Source organism: Sturnus vulgaris, chromosome 1 (genome assembly GCF_052056855.1).
Source record: "Sturnus vulgaris isolate bStuVul1 chromosome 1, bStuVul1.hap1, whole genome shotgun sequence".
Lineage (NCBI taxonomy): Eukaryota > Metazoa > Chordata > Aves > Passeriformes > Sturnidae > Sturnus > Sturnus vulgaris.
Window position 1 is genome coordinate 19,088,591 of NC_142243.1, and position 16,526 is coordinate 19,105,116.

General features: G+C 37.7%; 1 protein-coding gene across 1 annotated transcript in view; it reads right to left on the reverse strand.

The window, feature by feature from the left end:
- PLXDC2 (plexin domain containing 2) overlaps nucleotides 1-16,526 on the reverse strand; it is a 249,047-nt gene that overhangs the window by 96,370 nt on the left and 136,151 nt on the right. Inside the window, exon 4 of the mRNA XM_088160730.1 lies at nucleotides 11,780-11,849. Coding sequence (XP_088016856.1) covers nucleotides 11,780-11,849 — 70 coding nt within the window. The remainder of the gene's footprint in view (nucleotides 1-11,779; nucleotides 11,850-16,526) is intronic.

The window sequence follows — 16,526 nt, forward strand, 5'->3', positions numbered from 1 at the left end:
AATTATTATTTCACAGTAGACCAAATACATAATTTAACACAGAAATTCACATTTTACCATTCTTTTCTGGTCTCCATAAAATGTAATTAAACCTAGTGGAATAACTGATAATTGCAATGACAGTCTCACTCTTTTAAGATGTGTATTATGTATTGACATTTTTTCATTTGTGTTTTAAGCAAAATACTGTTTTCTCAAGAAATGACAGTTCTGAAAACAAAGCTAGCAGTAAAAACAGTATTTAAATGACCCCAAACACGCCTTCCAAATGCACAAATGCCCAGAGCATATTTGCTAAGAATTGCTTGAGTTCCTCCTCATCTAGGGTAATGCCAGCTGAATGCCTCAAAAATCTGTTCTGTTCCTACCCCTCAAATGGAAATAGATGAAAAATCGTATTTATAAAAATTGGAATAAATGTATTTTGCAATTGGCAATCTAGGGCTAGATTTTAAAGTGTTACGAATCCTGAGAAGTACCAGAGGATGCAAGCTGCTCCATCAGATTTTTTCACTGGTTTTTGAGTGAATACATATGAAGTAATGTCAAATATTATTCCTTGGACATTTTCACAGCTGAATGCACAACTTTCTCGTCTCCGTGTTATCAGAAGTCCATGTTCATACTATGAGTTGGAATTAATGAATAAAATTTTTATTTTGCTATAACAAAATGCTGCAGCTGAAGAAGCTCAAAAGAAAAAAAGAAGAAAGCATTTGTAAAAATACAGAAACTCTTCATAAAGAGAAATATTCATGTACCTAATCAATCTTCTGGCTGGGTGTTTTAGGGCAGTGCAAGCATGTGTCCTCCAAAGTAAAAAAATGGTTTATCTTTCACATCACTATTTAAAAGAAACAAAATATTTAGCATGACGACTGAGAACAAAACTTGCTTCAAAACAGGCCTGAAGATTTTTTTTCTTGAAAATGTGGACATAGATTTTTATAATTGAGGTAAGCAATGCCATTGCTGTCCTAACCTTGCTCTGACACTTGAAAACAGGTAGAGCTCAGAGCTGTTAATGTGGACAAAAGGCAGCAGCAGGCACAGGTAGGAATGTATTATTCAGATAGGAAAGCAGGCATAAAATTCACATAGCAATTGCTCTGATCATGAAGGAGGCTCAAAAGGCTCTGGGTCTAATGGCTTACAGTCCTGCTCTCATTGGTTCTGATGCAATTGTGAGAGGTAGAAATCAAAGGGGTAGAAAGCAGAAAAGTAAAATTCACTCATATCTGTATGACCACCCAATAACACTAAATAGAAATCAACTAGAAAGAATGAAAATATTAATTTTAGTGTATAGGATCAAGAGAGATGGAGCTTAAAACTCTTAAAAAATGCTCCATAGATAATTTTACTCCATTATATTTCATGTCTCCTCCACATTAGGCAGGAAATCAAAGCAGAACATAAACTGCAGTAAAAAAAGAATGGGTTGATGACTTTTATTGCTCTATTAAGTCATTGCCAAATGACGCCTTGTTTTATTTGGCGTCACTTGCATCCAACAAGTGAGATCTATGAAATCACACATCTACTGTCATTCAGCTCAGGATTTAAGAATATTGCAGCTAGTACCCTTCAGTTAATAAGTTATTAAATTAATAAGCATTTATTTCTTTGACAAATGGCAATTTTTAGCAAGCCAGTTAAGCCCTTGATCCTTAAAACAATCACCATTCATGCTCTTTTCAACAGGCTTTAGACTCTCTGCTCTCAGATGTGCAGGCACGTATCAGACTGCCACGTGCTGCAGCTTAAAGTCAAAAAGTCACCATTTCTACTTGAGCAAATAGCTACAAAAAGATTTTTGTAGGTAAGCAGCCCCAGGCATCATGGGTCATGATGCAGGTTATAGAGTCTGGCTTTACTTTTTTCAGGGTGGTTAAAAGCAGAGTTATAGGCTACACTTCAGCCTGCACAGATTTTGAAGCACACAGTAATGGGTGAAGATAAAACATTTCTAACATGAATTGCAGGGCAGACCCCGACTAAAGAGTTATACCAATGCTGTCTCTGGCAAGACAAGGCAGAATTGAACCCCCAGGCTCTTGAAGGAGAAGCAGCATTTGCACCGATGGCCCTTTATGGAGATGTCTATTCATCCCCCACTTAACACCTGAGACCAGCACTGGTGATTGAGGCAGGGTGAGAATCCCATGCTAGTGATTTTGGCTACCTTATCCTTTCCTGGAAACACACTAGGAAGACATGTCAACAAGCTACTTTTCCAGGATGATGTAGCATCACTGACAAAACGACACACATAGCACTTGAAATTGTTGCACTATTATGGCCTAGGGGTAGTAGCTCTAAAATAAAAGTCCTGTCTAGAATAGTCACTGTAAGGGACTGGAGCATGAAGCTGCTCTTAAAAGTAAAAGGAACTAAAACATGTGAAAACAAATGTAGTTTTGAGGTAAGCTTTCCATGAAAACAACAAAACCTCTTTTTTATTTTTAGCTTTTCCTGACATGTCTTGTCATTAAATTTATACTTTGTGACAAAATTATCACTTGAAGCCATGACAAGGAAAACCTGGTGAATTCTTTCCTACGATTTTAGAAGAAATGTAGCCCTAAATGCTTGTTTCCAATGCTCATACCTGGAACCATCTCCTCAGCAGCAGGCATATGCATGAGAAAGCTTGAACACTGGGGATGTCACAGCCCAGTGGCAACACTGACAGAAGGAAGGGGAAAGGGAGTGAATGCAGCCAAGGCCAGGACTGTAAGGAGGACTGAAAAGCAAGTGAAAAAATAAAGTCTCAATTGAAAACTGACAAAGATCCATGGGAATCTATTTATTTCAATGGCTTTGGTTTCAGAAAACAGACAGATATGAATCTGAACAATTTGCAAGGGTAATGAATCTCAGAAGGACTGGCTTGAGACAGGGTGGTTGCCAAGGAAGGAATGATGATATAATGAAGAGGCTGGCAACGGGCAACTGATTTTTCATAATGTGGCTCAGACAACACTTGCATGCATTCTGTTTTCCAACTGTTGATCAGGCAAGACACGTAGCAGCATTTGCTTCTCTTAAGATTCTCCAGGAGTCAGGGATGAATGGACATGGACAGTCATCATATGAACACTGCAGTACAGTAAAGATATTAAGAAAGTCCCTGTACTGTCAGAGATGCAAAAGAAATTCCATGTGCAGAATTTTACTTGACAGATCCCAATTGGTGAAATTAGGATACTTTATCTGAAGCAATGAAGATAGAAACCTTACATAGATTCATTCATGTGCTTTTCATACTATTCAACAGTTAGAGATACAGACAGGAAATGATGGGTGGTTTGTGGCTTTGGATCCAACAATGCAGAAACTCAGCAGTAAGAAAGAGGAATTATATTTACATTTTTAATAATGCTGCTGGTGACATGTAAAACTAAGAAACTAAATAGCCTCTAAATGTGAGCCTGTGCCATCAGTAGCATGATTGCAGTAGGATGGTTTTCTGTTGCTGCCTTCTTTTAGCTCTGACAAAATATTTCTGGCTTCCTCATCAGTGAGGGCTCGTACTGGGTCTCTGTGGGCTGATCTGGGGCCATTTTAGAATCCAATTTACTTTGTTAATTATATTTCTCCAGCAATAATTTCAGTGTTCACATTTAAATCCTTCATTGATTTTAATTAATCCTGTGTAAGCTTCCAAACTTTTCTTTTTGATAACAACAAGCTGCTTATAGCACAACAACCAGAAATTCCAGACTTACTAATGCAGCTGGAAATCAAATGTACTGTCACTTGCTATAATTGCTTTGGACATACTGCCAGTGGCCCAAAAAATGGCTAAGTCTGAAGCAAAATAGAAGGGCAAGAAGTCTCGTTTTCTAAAATATTACAAGTTGCAAATTAGGACATTCTGCTTCTTGACACCATCTACCAACGCAGGAGTGCAGTTATCCTGAGGATAAGTCATCTTCCCACTAAGGACTGAGGGAAAGAAGGTGTTAAGCACTTCTACCTTCTCACCTGCAGTTACTAAGCTCCCACCTGCATGTAGTAGAGAACAAAGGTCTTACCCTTCCTTTTGTCATTAATATATCAGTAAAAACATTTTTTTGTTATCCTTTAAAAAAGTTGCCAAATTAAGTTCAAACTGACCTTTGGCCTCCCTAATTTTTTTCATACATGCCCTAGCAACTCTCTTAAATACTTCCTGAGAGACTTGACCCTCCTTTCAAAGATGATAGATACTCTTTTTACTCCTAAGTTCCTTTAAAACCTCGTTGCCCATCCAGGCTGGTTGCTTACCTTGTTGGCTCGTCTTTCGGCACACAGGGACAGTCTGTTCCTGTGATCTCAAGATCTCTGTTTTGAAACACACCCATCTTTCCTGGACTCCTTTGTTTATAAGGGCTACTTCCCAAGGAATTCTCTGAGTGAGTCTCCTAAATAGGCCAAAGTCTTCCCTCTGGAAATCCAGTGTAAGTCTTATTGATGTCCTCCTGATTTCACCAAATATCGAGATGTCTATAATTTCATGATCACTATGCTCCAAGTCTCCTCCAAACACCACATCTCCTGATGCCTTAAGTTTTAGCTGTCATGTTTTCCAGATTCTGTGCTGAATTAGTATATAACTCTGAGCTTCATATAGAGTGTTACCAAGTTCTCTTCACAGTTTAGTTACTCAAAATAATCTTTTTCCGGCCTGAGAACCAAGCACACCATTGCAACTTCAGGCCTAAAAGGTATAACAACAGTAAATTGAGGAGAGCAGACTGGGAGGATGGGACTTCATAGCCTGAAGCTATATTGGACAATTAACCCAAATATAAATGAACCAAAACTTATAAAAGTGTGACAACTCGTGACCGGGTGTTCATCTTGGATGTAGCCTCGGCCAGGCTCTTGTACTGCCCAAGGTGAATCCTTTGAAGGCCTTTTTAATAAATACCTACTTTATTCCTTTAACACTGTCTAGCCTCCACTCTAGGAAACCTCTCAAGGCATCACTCCTGCCAGCCCCTCTCTATTTGCAAACAGCAGGTCTAACATCATCTCTCCCCTGGTGGGCTCATTCACTAGCTGTGACAAAAACTTGTCCTCCACACACTCTTAAAAACTTCCTGGACTGCCTCATTTCTGCTGTATCAAGTTCCCAGCAGATATCTGGTAGTTTAAAGCTACCTACAAGAACAAGGCTGGTGATCCTAAAGCATTCTCCAGCTGCTTATAGAATAAGTTGTCCACCTCTTCTTCCTGGCTGGGTGGAAGACAACAGACTCCCAAGTAGGATGTCAGCCTTGCTGGCCTTCCCCTTAATTCTTACCCAGAGGCATTAAACTTCATTGTTATTAATTTCAATACCTATGATGTCTAAAGCCTCCCTAATATAAAGGACCACCCCTCCACCTCTTCTCCCTTTCCTGTCTCCTGTAGCCATCCAGTGCAGTGCTCCAGCTGTGTGAGTCATCCCACCACATTCCTGTGATGGTGACTACACCACAGCTTTGCTGCTGCACCATGGCCTCCAGCTCTTCCTGTTTGTTACCCAAGCTGCATGCATTGCTGTGCAGGCACCTCAGCTGCACTAATAATTTCACCCCTAACTCAGGCTTACCACCCTTGGGCCTGCTTCCAAACAGCCCAGATGCATCCCCTTCCCCATTAAAAATTAGTTTAAAGCCCTCTCAACGAGTTCTGCCAGTTCATGAGCTAAAATCCTTCTACCCTTAACAGAGATGGAGCCCATCCAGTTCCAGCAGGCCAGGTGCCCTAAAAGTTTCCCCATGACCAAATGTATTGAAGCTTTTTTTTTTTTTTTTTTTTTGGCTTATAAGCATGCACCAAACCAAAGAAACATTATATTTTGTAGTAGCTGGAGAAATTAAGAATTGTCAAGTATTAAAAATCTTCACTATGATGTAATAGCATAATATTATTGAGACTTTGAAAGCTGCTGTAAAGGCTAAGCATAAGATAAATGCTTAATAAAAAATTATACTACAAAAAATTATGGATCCATTTTAGACATAGTCTATACCTAACAATTCCCAGTGTTCAGTGGAGCTGTTTTCAGCTACCCTGAAGGCTCTTTGCCTTTACATTAAGTAATTTAATTTACTATTATTTTCTCCAAAATTATTTAATTTTATTTAATGGTTATTTGGCATTACTTGTGGTTAAATGCTTTGGCTAGTTATCTGTTATTCTACGAAACACAGTCTTACAGAAAACACAAATATGGTCATTTTAAGCTGTTATAACTTCAGTACCACTACTGCCCATAATCATCACGAAGTTAGCAAATGCTTTAATATGTGATGATCAGGCCAATGTCAAGGCATACGGAATGTGGTTTTTTCCCCCTAAAGCTTATCATTCTCTTTGCCCCAAGTGCTTCTGATCCAATTTGCCAAGATAAAGCATAAGTGTGGGAACAGAAAGGGCTGTAAGGGTTCACCAAGAACAGGTAGGCAAAGCACAGTTTCCAGGGAGGGGTTAGTCCTTTACAAAGACAAGGACCGGCATTCCCAGGACACTTGACACAGGAATGACAGACAAAGGAAGCTTTATAGGGAGAAAAGTTTTTGTTACAACTGCAGGGCAATATAAAACATCAGAAAAAGAGGAGGTAAATGAAGCAATTGTATGAGTTAGTCAACAGCCAGACCTCCACGGTCCCTTCAGAGTGAGCTGCCCAGTGCTGATGACAAGTGTAATCCCTGTAACAGACACAAGCTCATCTGAGGCACTGATTTTGGCTGGAAACATTATATTTCACTCTGCTTTGTATCACCTCTGCCATTTAACAGATGTTGCCCATAGGGCAATTTGCGTTGTCAAAGAGCTCTTCATTAAGTGATGAACACATCTCCTGCTGGCACCTGTGCCAAAAGGCTCAGAAGAGCAGGAACAGCCAGAAAACTTCAGACAGACACCAGCAAAACGCTCCACTCAGGACACTGATAATTCAAAGAGCAGGTAAATTTCACTCTACCTATCCACTGGTTTGGAAGTTTAAGAAAATAAATGCATGAGATGCAGGGAAAAGAATTCATTAGCATAGACTTTCTGCAGGCTGCAAATGCACAACCATCCTCACCCTTAACAAGCTCAGGTGCTGACCCCGTGGTCCCTTCTCTTTTCATAGCAGCACCAGCCAGGTGGACAGATTTCCCTCCTGCTCAGAGGTATTGCTGTGTGTGCCAACACAGAAAGATAGGCCTGAGACAGTGCAACATCAGTCTTTTTTCCTTCCCCACAGCCTACTCTATCACTGACCCCTTTTCCTTGAAAGTACTGCAAAATGTGATGGAAATTGTATCAGAATTCTCCACACTTTGGTACTTATTTTTCATATCCCTCCTGCTACACTGAAAACAGTAAAATTGAACAAAATTCCATAATGATATATACACATTCAATGTCCAAAAGGAAATTTAAAGTGTTATCTCTGTATAAAACTTCAGATTTTAAGCAGCTAACCAGCTAGCTTGCTAACCAGAGATATTTTGCCTCTGCTACTTTCCCACAAACCATATGTACACTTAAAAAGAATTTGACACTGAAATAAGTATGATTCCTCACGAGAATGAAAGATTACTTTGAATCAGTTGTCCTGACTAGTCAGGGTTTAGGAACCATGCTCAGGTACCTCACAGCTGCTCCTCAACACAACATCCAATAACACCAGGTTTCAGCAGAAAAGTTAGTTCAGTATTTTCAATGCTTGTGTTCTTATCTTGTGTCAATAGAGCCTAGGACAGTTGTAGTTTTGATGAAAAGCTGTGTAAATCTTGGATGCACAAAAATCTTTCTTCCATAAACAGAAGTATTTTTAAGCATGAGATCTGACCTTAGGAAGTAATAATCATACAAAGAGTTCTTGAATTCTGTTTTAGAAAATTATCCACTTTAATTTGATTACACTGGGATTTACTGCTAGGATGGCTTTTTATTTCTTTGTTTGGTACTCCTTTAATTGACAGTGGTAGAAATGCTCAGGCAGCATCCTCACCATAAGAATTATTTAGAACAATTCCTCCATCTGGAATACTCCTCTAGTGAAAGATGATTCACCAAATATTATCTCACCAGAATTTAATACAATATTTAAAAATTCAGCTGCTTGCTTCAACTTCAGCAATTTGCTATTACACAGGGTAGGTGGATGTTTCTGGAGTCTTCTTCATGCTAGCTGATAAAACGTCTCAATATTCAGCATTATAAATCTAAAAATGTAACCAACTACTCACTTCAATTTCTACTGTTATTGTTATGTTTCATTAATGCTGGGCAGTGCTTGCACAGCAAGGCCTTTCCTGCTCCCTGCAAAACCACAGAGAAATTTAATGTCAATGAAAAATGCCATTGCAAAAAAAAATTACCCTAAACAAGTTCTAACATCTGACATAAAATTGCACTAAAAATTAGAGACTGATAAACAAAACAAACCAACCAAAAAAACCAAAAAAACCCCAAAAAAACCAAAAAACGAAAAATATAACAACCCAGAGAGAATAAACTAGAGGGGCTTAGTACCACGAAGGTGGAAAATTAACACAGCCAGCAATGAAGTTTGCAGCATGTTGGGTAGGATGTGGGGCCACAGAGCTTCAAGGACTCCTGTGAGGAGGGTTATGGTACTGCATGGAGAGATGCAGCACAAGAGAGCGTTTTCCCAGCTCCACTGAGCTCTGAGAGGGGAGTCAGAGACTGGCAACAAACAGACTTCACATACTCAGCTCCTGGCATGCACAACATGACTTGCTGTCTCACAAGTGTTTTTCTACAAAAATAACTGCATTTTTGGCCTCTAGGCCACAGACTTTAGAAAGCTTCACAAAAAACAAAATTCAGCTTCTTGTTTGAGAACTATCTATAGGATAGTAGGCAGAGAAATGTCTGTATAGCAAAGAACCAACTACTAATTATGTTAATAATATTTCAATTATAATATATAATTCCTATAATAATATATAGCCTTTCAAATACAAACTGAGACAACATTGAATAAAGCCCTCAAACTATTTTCATTCTCCATTCTTCATTTTCTTAGTTAAACACAATCAGCTCATCAAAACTATTCAGAAGAGGAAATAAATATTAGCTAAAGAGAAAAAAAAAGTTGAGTTTTAAACCACACTGAGTGAAAATCATTCTAAGCAATTTGAGAACCCTATTATGCCACAGTGCACACTCCATGAAGAATGGCAGAAACCATTGGGGAAGATGTTTTTATTGTGACAGAGATTTAAAGTGCCATTGTCCTCAACTTCTCTTTTAAGGAGGTTATTTAATTTATGATTTGGATGTAAAAACCAGTTTGTAGTATTGTCACTAACATAATTAATATATCCTGCTCTCCAGGAAGTGGACATCTGTCATGTGGGACTTTGTCATTCTTTTGATGTCAGAATAACCTCTGGAAGTGTTCCAGGTCTCTAATAATAGCAATGCCATTGTAAAAGCTTGATTACTAAGAAATAGCAGACCACAGAGTATATGAAGCACGTGGAACTTGTATTCATCTTTTGTTATTATAAATCATTGGTGGTGAAATGTGATGCTTAGCCTAGCAACAAAATTTGCAAATATATCTGAATCAAAACACTTTTAGAGAGTTAGTACAGAAATAAACCTTTCTTTTCCTGGTAGATGAGTTTAGAAATCTTATAGTTGTAGTAAAGCTGGCATCTTATCTTGGACTGACAGAATGACTTACTGAGCTTTATCAAGATAACATTTTAAAATCTATTATTAGCTAGATCTTCTTCATGCTTAATTTTGAGGTGCAAAAATCATTGAAATGTCAATGAAAGACAGAAATATCTCTGTGTTAATGTCAATGGTGTACATAAAAAGGACCCTATTTATCTTGACAATAATCAATAGATCTATTTACAGCAATAATATTTTATTTAGTTGAAATGGAGCAAAAAGAAAAGCATAATTACCAGCCAAGAGAAAAGAAACCTGCAGAGCCACAGTAATTTTTATATTCTGACTTTTTTTTCCCTAAAGAAAACAGAAGACAAAACCACTTAAATTCCCCAGTTACAATGTATCAAAAGGAAAAATAATTGTACCTCAAAAATTGTAACTACACAGTTCACCTCATGAGATTAATTTTTCTTCCAAGTCTTTTGGATCTGATGGAAAAACTGGTCAGAGCTGCAAATTAGTGGAAGTGCTAAAAGTAGTAAAATTCAGGACTTCCATTAAATGGGAAGGCTCAGCAGAATGATGACACAAAAAGAATTACTCGGAAAGAGTGAACTTTGTGAAATTTTAAGGAACCAAGCACAGCAGTAAGAATAAGGGGACATTTAGAGGATGAACCCTGTCCCCCCACTGCTGTTCTAGCTCTGCAGGATCCATCCCATCCTTTCGTGCTACATAGATCACATGCTTGATTTTGGCAGCCCGTCAAATGCAACTCCTCCCATGAAAAATACAGAACATTGATGATCAAGAACCAAAATGAAACTACCAGCAAAGTAGAATGGAAATCAGGCAAATCTCAAATTCAGTAGTGCTTGGCTCATCTGATCAAAATCAGCATCAAAATGTCACTGCTGATGAGAAAGAGAAAACTGATACTGAATTAACTTCATAATTCTGCATCCTTTTTTATCGTTCTACTGCAAATCAGCCTTTAATATCAGCCTTTATTCACCTTTATCCATCACTTGTATTCTGCTTTGGGAGCAAAATGGAGATCCTGATGGGAAACATGACAGGAATCTCTGTTCCAGCTCCCACTCTTGCTGAGACACTGGCTGCAATTCTGCCCTAATCTTTAACCTCCCCATTCAGGGACATGGATATCCCCTGATCGTGTCCACCTGGACCCTCACAGCAAGAGAAGGAGAAACTTTGATCAGGGACAGGGCAGAATTGTTCTTGATGATGGCAGCTCCTATTTCTGCCTGCCTGACCTGTCACATCTCTAGGCTGAACATCACCAGCCAGGGTCCATGAACTTGCTGGACATGTTCAAGGACCAGAGGATCCTCTGGGTGTGCTCTCCATGATGCCTGCCTTTTGTCTCCCTGTTTTCATCTTTTTACTATTACTCCTTCTTCATTTTCTCATTTATTGTCATCACCTTTTCCCCTTCTCATTAGAATCCGGTTGTGTTTCAAGGAGGTGGAGTGGGAGGGGAGCAGAAGGAGCAGATGGCTGTTCCCAGTGAGGAGAGAGGTGCCAGCAGCAGTGGCAGGCAGAGCCCTGACCATGAGCCACCAGTGGTGCCCAGAGCTGCCAGACTGGGAGCTCGAGCTGGTCCCACCTCCCTGCTCACCCCACTCCTCTCGTGGAAAGAGGAGAGGAAGGCCATGGTACATTTTCAGAGGCTGTACCACACCGAGACAATGCAGTGTGATGGGTTTGCCTTACAGGTGACACATGCTGTGCTTCTGGCAGCACTTCTCATCTTTGGGCAGGAAATCCTCTCCCCTTGTGCAGGCAAACCCTGTCTCCCTCCTTGTTCTGGCTCCAGCACTCTCACCTCCAGTGCAACTGCTAAACACACACACCCCTCAGTTCTGGCCAACAATATCTATACAGAAAAGGATTAGTGCTGTATAGTCTTACAATGTGATAGGATTGAAACAGTTCAACTTAAACTGCTTGAGGTTTCTCATCATATTGATATTTTGTGATTTTCTTTTCGTGGACAGGAAAATTTCCTAAATAAAAGCTGCAGTTTATCTCTTGACATACATAAGCAGGGGAAAAAAGGTATTTTAAATAGCTGCAAGAAACACTTCTCATCTTACTCAAAGTAAATGGTTAGAAAGCCACTCACCCCCAGTTGCCACAGTAATTTCACGTAGAAAATGTCCATAAAATGGAAAATCAAAGGACAAATTCACTCTCTGAAAAGAATAACAGCAGAAAATAAAATCAATATTGAGCAGAATATTAAGAGAAAAAAAGATGAACAGTCATCCACTTCAAATATCTCTTTCATTGCATTTTTTTTTTTTTTTACTGGAGCCTTGTTATTCTTAATTTGGAATTGCCAGTAGCTAACTAGAAAGATTTCTGAGGAATATTTAAACACTTAAAGCAGTGGATATTTATAACAGAAAACTTCATTAAAAAAATACATGAACAGACATTTTAACGCAATCACAAGAATAAAATTAATAAAAGATTTGTAGGGTTTCTCTTCGGAAAACTGTCGCTTTAACCTCTTTCTTAAAAGGACCCATCAATATGTAAAGCCTTAGCAATACCTATGTGTTACAGGATGCCTGCTATTATGGCTGCTGGCTTTCTGCTGCTCTGCCACATGAGCCTTCAGATTCAAGAGCTGTCCCTGACATCCTGCTGCCGCCTGGGTGCTTGTCTGATGAAGGCTGGTCACTGGAAGGTAACTCCTCCATCTAACCCATGTCACACCATTTCTTAAAACTCTCTATATACTGTCAGCTGGGAGATGGAATAATGCATAAAGAAATATTCAACAGAAGCAATGACAAACTCTACTTAAGCTACTTATTGCAGAATAAAATAAATAAACAAAATTTTAAAACAAACCTTTTTTTTCTTCCGTGACTACCTACAGGTGACTGTCCTCTATCAGCTGAATTCATAGCAGAGAATTGTAATTTAGGAAATGAGCTCTTCTCCTCAACTAAGCTCACCATAAAGCAACATTCAAATTCAAACTAATTTTGCTTCTCTGCCTATGGCTTTATCTTTTTCATCTATTCCATTATTTTCCCAAAGCTCAATGATTATTGTGGCCACTAATAATTATCACCTTGTATGCTACCTGGTTAAACTCTGAATAAATTAGTGGTGGTGGCGGAATGGAGTGCTGAAATCTCAGCCAGGTCTTTTCACTGTTTAAATATAATATCCTGTGAAAAATGCATCTCTTCCACAATGGTCCAAATGTTAAATATGAAATAAGCATGCAGTCCATTATTCCTTCTTTTGGAGAATTTACTACAGTAAAAACTGGTGTGAAGAAGGGTTGTTGATGACTGTCCCTGAAGCCCAACATTTGATGATTCCACTTAAGAAAGTGTAACAGCCCATACATTTTTAAAAAGGTGGGGGAAGGAAGAAAAAAAGTACTCTTTTGTCTTTATTTTCCCTGCCATTATTTCTATCCTGTATTTATTGTTTCCAGATTGTATCTGAGTACTTCTTCTCTCAGGAAGAATTATATTTACATCAACCAGAAATGTTTAAAATAATTATTTAGCATGAAATTAGCAGTTGAAGACTTACAGTAACTTTAAATTAGATTTGCTTTCCATTTAAGTGGAAGACAGAATTATGACAGGATTTATTAGCACATTTTTTGTTTATTTTTAATTAGAATGCAAAATCCATTTGCAATGTGTTAATTGGACTGAGTAGGTTCTAATGACCTTTTCTGTATATACATAAATATGGATGTACAACTAAAATGGCATATGCAAAAGGGAGCACATGAATTAACTCACACAAATGTTCTTTTACCATATTCTACAGCTTTCACTGCTGAAGTGCATGCTACATCTATGAATGCACTCCATTTAAATTATGTCCTTGCTCTACCAAACATAATATGAAGAACTCCTTAAAACTACCAATTCTCTGACCAAACCTTCCCTCTTTCCTTTATACACCATCCTCCATTTTACCTCTGCTCTTTAACTTTCTGAATCATAGTAACCATTAAGCTACTTCAAATGAAAACTGTGCCCCCTTATCTGTCTTCTGAATTCTATAATATAAACATTAATATAAAGATGTTTGCAATTAAAATTTGATCCCATTTCTACTCAAGTCAGATATAGATCTCCCACTGACTTAACTCAAAATGTGATACCTTAAATTCTGACAATGTAAAAATGTTTAACATAGCCAATTTTTTACATAATACTGTAAGAACCAACATGATTTAAGTATTATTTTGAAACTCAAAATTCTAACAGTCATTAAAATTTTGCTTTTATTTTGATGCTAGAAAGCATATCTAATTTTTAAAAAAGAATATCAGAATTTCCAATTCACTGAAATAAAAATGCTTTCTCCATGATGGAATAAATGATAAATATAAAATGATCAAATGGACTGGAAGAAAAGGGAGTTGAGTTCCCAAGTATGATGTATCCTGTATTCTAGTTCAGTGTTTAGGTAATCAATTCTTAGATATCTAATCTAAACACACTGAATATCAAAGCCATCTCTAACATTTTATTAAATGGTTAAGAAGATGGTGGCAATATATTGAAAAACACCCTTATTATTAGTGTCATAAATCCTGTAATGTTAGACATTTTAATTGTTCCATTAATATAAGTTTGCTACTTTCCACAAACAATTACTATGCTGTTTATAAAGTCAAACCATCTCATGGATCCTCTCCAGGATTCTCTGCAGTCTTTGTGACTTTTCTTGTAGAAGCAAAACCAACTGACAGCTTCTGGGAACTCTCAGGATTATTTACTTCCAAATGAAGGAAAGCACACAAATTGAGTGTGAAATTGTTAACGTTCAAAGAATACCTGACATCGTAAATGAATTTCTTAATATTTAGCATGTAATAATTTAACTCCTGGTTCTATTGTCAAATTGGAGAATAGTGTTTAGAAAATATCATGTATATCATTGAGTCACAGTAAGATGTGCAAAATGGCCTTTTAAAAAGAGTAATGGCAAAGTTTATGGGAGAGAAGGTAAGAGATTGCTGCTGAGGTATGTATGATCTCAAAATACACGACTCTGCAGTTGTACAGTTATAAATAAAGATCACATCTCTGTGTAAAACACCTTTGTTGTGTAGTACATATGGATGTTTACTGGACACACACACACATACCAAAAAATCAATTTATGCATCTACATAAATAAGGAATAAAACCTACAGGATCACTCTTTGGTACTTTTTCATCCTTTGGAGGACATAAAACAGATCTGAAAAATGGGTCTTTAAAACTCAATGTAGACATGGCTGAAGCCACTCAAGTCCAAGATATTTAGGTAAGCATGGAAAGAGATGGATATCAGTGTACTAAACAGGGACCAGAGCCTTTTCTGTTGGAGCTGGCAGAAAGGCAGAAAGGCAGGCAGACATTCAGAAAAAAGGTCTAAACCACTTGCTTTGGGAAGAAACAGCTGAAGCCCTCAAGGTTCCATTTGCCATGCTGAATGGTCCTCTACACTGATCCCACACCAGACCAAAAATACTGCCTTGTTCTAACCTCTAGTTTAATAACTTCAACAAAATGTTTCCCTTGGGATGGACATTTTAGCTGAATAATCTCAGGGATCAATTGGAAACAAAGTGCTTACAACAAAGACATGGAAGGGTGTCATCTTTTCTAATCATTAAACATGGATTAAAATTTTTAATTTCTTTATTACCTTTTCTTTCAGCATATTTCCATTTTTTCCCTTAATACAGAGCACCAGGATCCCACATGAAGTAGACAAGACAGATAACAGAAGTCTTCACTTTTACGTACCCTTGAGGTTCTTTTTTTCTCATCAGAATCAAATTGTCTTAAGAAAATAGCTGATACATTGTTTTATTAAGTCTATCCCGAAGATATATAACTGTCTGAGCTCTCTGCATTTTTATTATCCCTGACTGCCTACAGTCTTTTAGCTATGAAGTATGTATTTTTTGAATTGGACTCTCTGTCAGTTACATGTGCTGGATTTATCACCTCACTCTGCTTTCCATATTCTGACTTAAATACCACAGTATTTCTTTCTTCTGCCTCTTGCATTCCTCTGAGCAGTCACCTGGCTTGTGCCAGGGAAAAAACAGATTAACAAAGGAAAAGATAAATTAAACTTGGGCTTTCTCTCAGCTTTAAAATTGTTAAACACACCTGCATCTTTAATACTGTACAACTTTTAAGTAAGGCATTCACTAGATTTTGTTTTAAACTGGCAAAACCCAAGGACTTTTTTATGAAGCTAAGTTGCTGAATGGATGAAACAAGAGTCTCTTTAACCACAGTTCTGAGCTTTAATTTTCTGTACTTAATTTATGCTAATATTACCTCTTCTATGTATGCAGCATCTAGCCACAGGTGAGAACCCCAAGAATATAATCTCTAAATCATACAGTATTTGATTCCATTTTTGAGTGTGTAAGTCCTTTATTTTCATACCCCCTTTACCAGCAGCATGACTACAATAAGTTAAATATGACTGATATTCACACTCCAATGTATTTATTTGCTGATAACCTAAAATAGTGATCACATCATTTCTGTTACTATATGACATTCTCATGAGCTTTATCAGTTGTCCCAAAAGGAAATAGAAGCATGACACCTCATATAAAATAGAAGTGCAAACATACCACATACATTCCATGAGAGACTTAAAACTTCAACTTCATCCTGAACCCAAATATTTTACCATTAAACTCAACAGTAAAATTCCCTCTGATTTCAGCTACAAAAGTGGTTTAACATTTGATAGTTTGATATTCTTAGGAACAGAGGAAAATTTTAAATATATTTGTAAAGGCATCTCTGAAGGACTGTTACAGAAGGTTCAAAAAGTTCAAAGAATCATTTGATAATAACAGT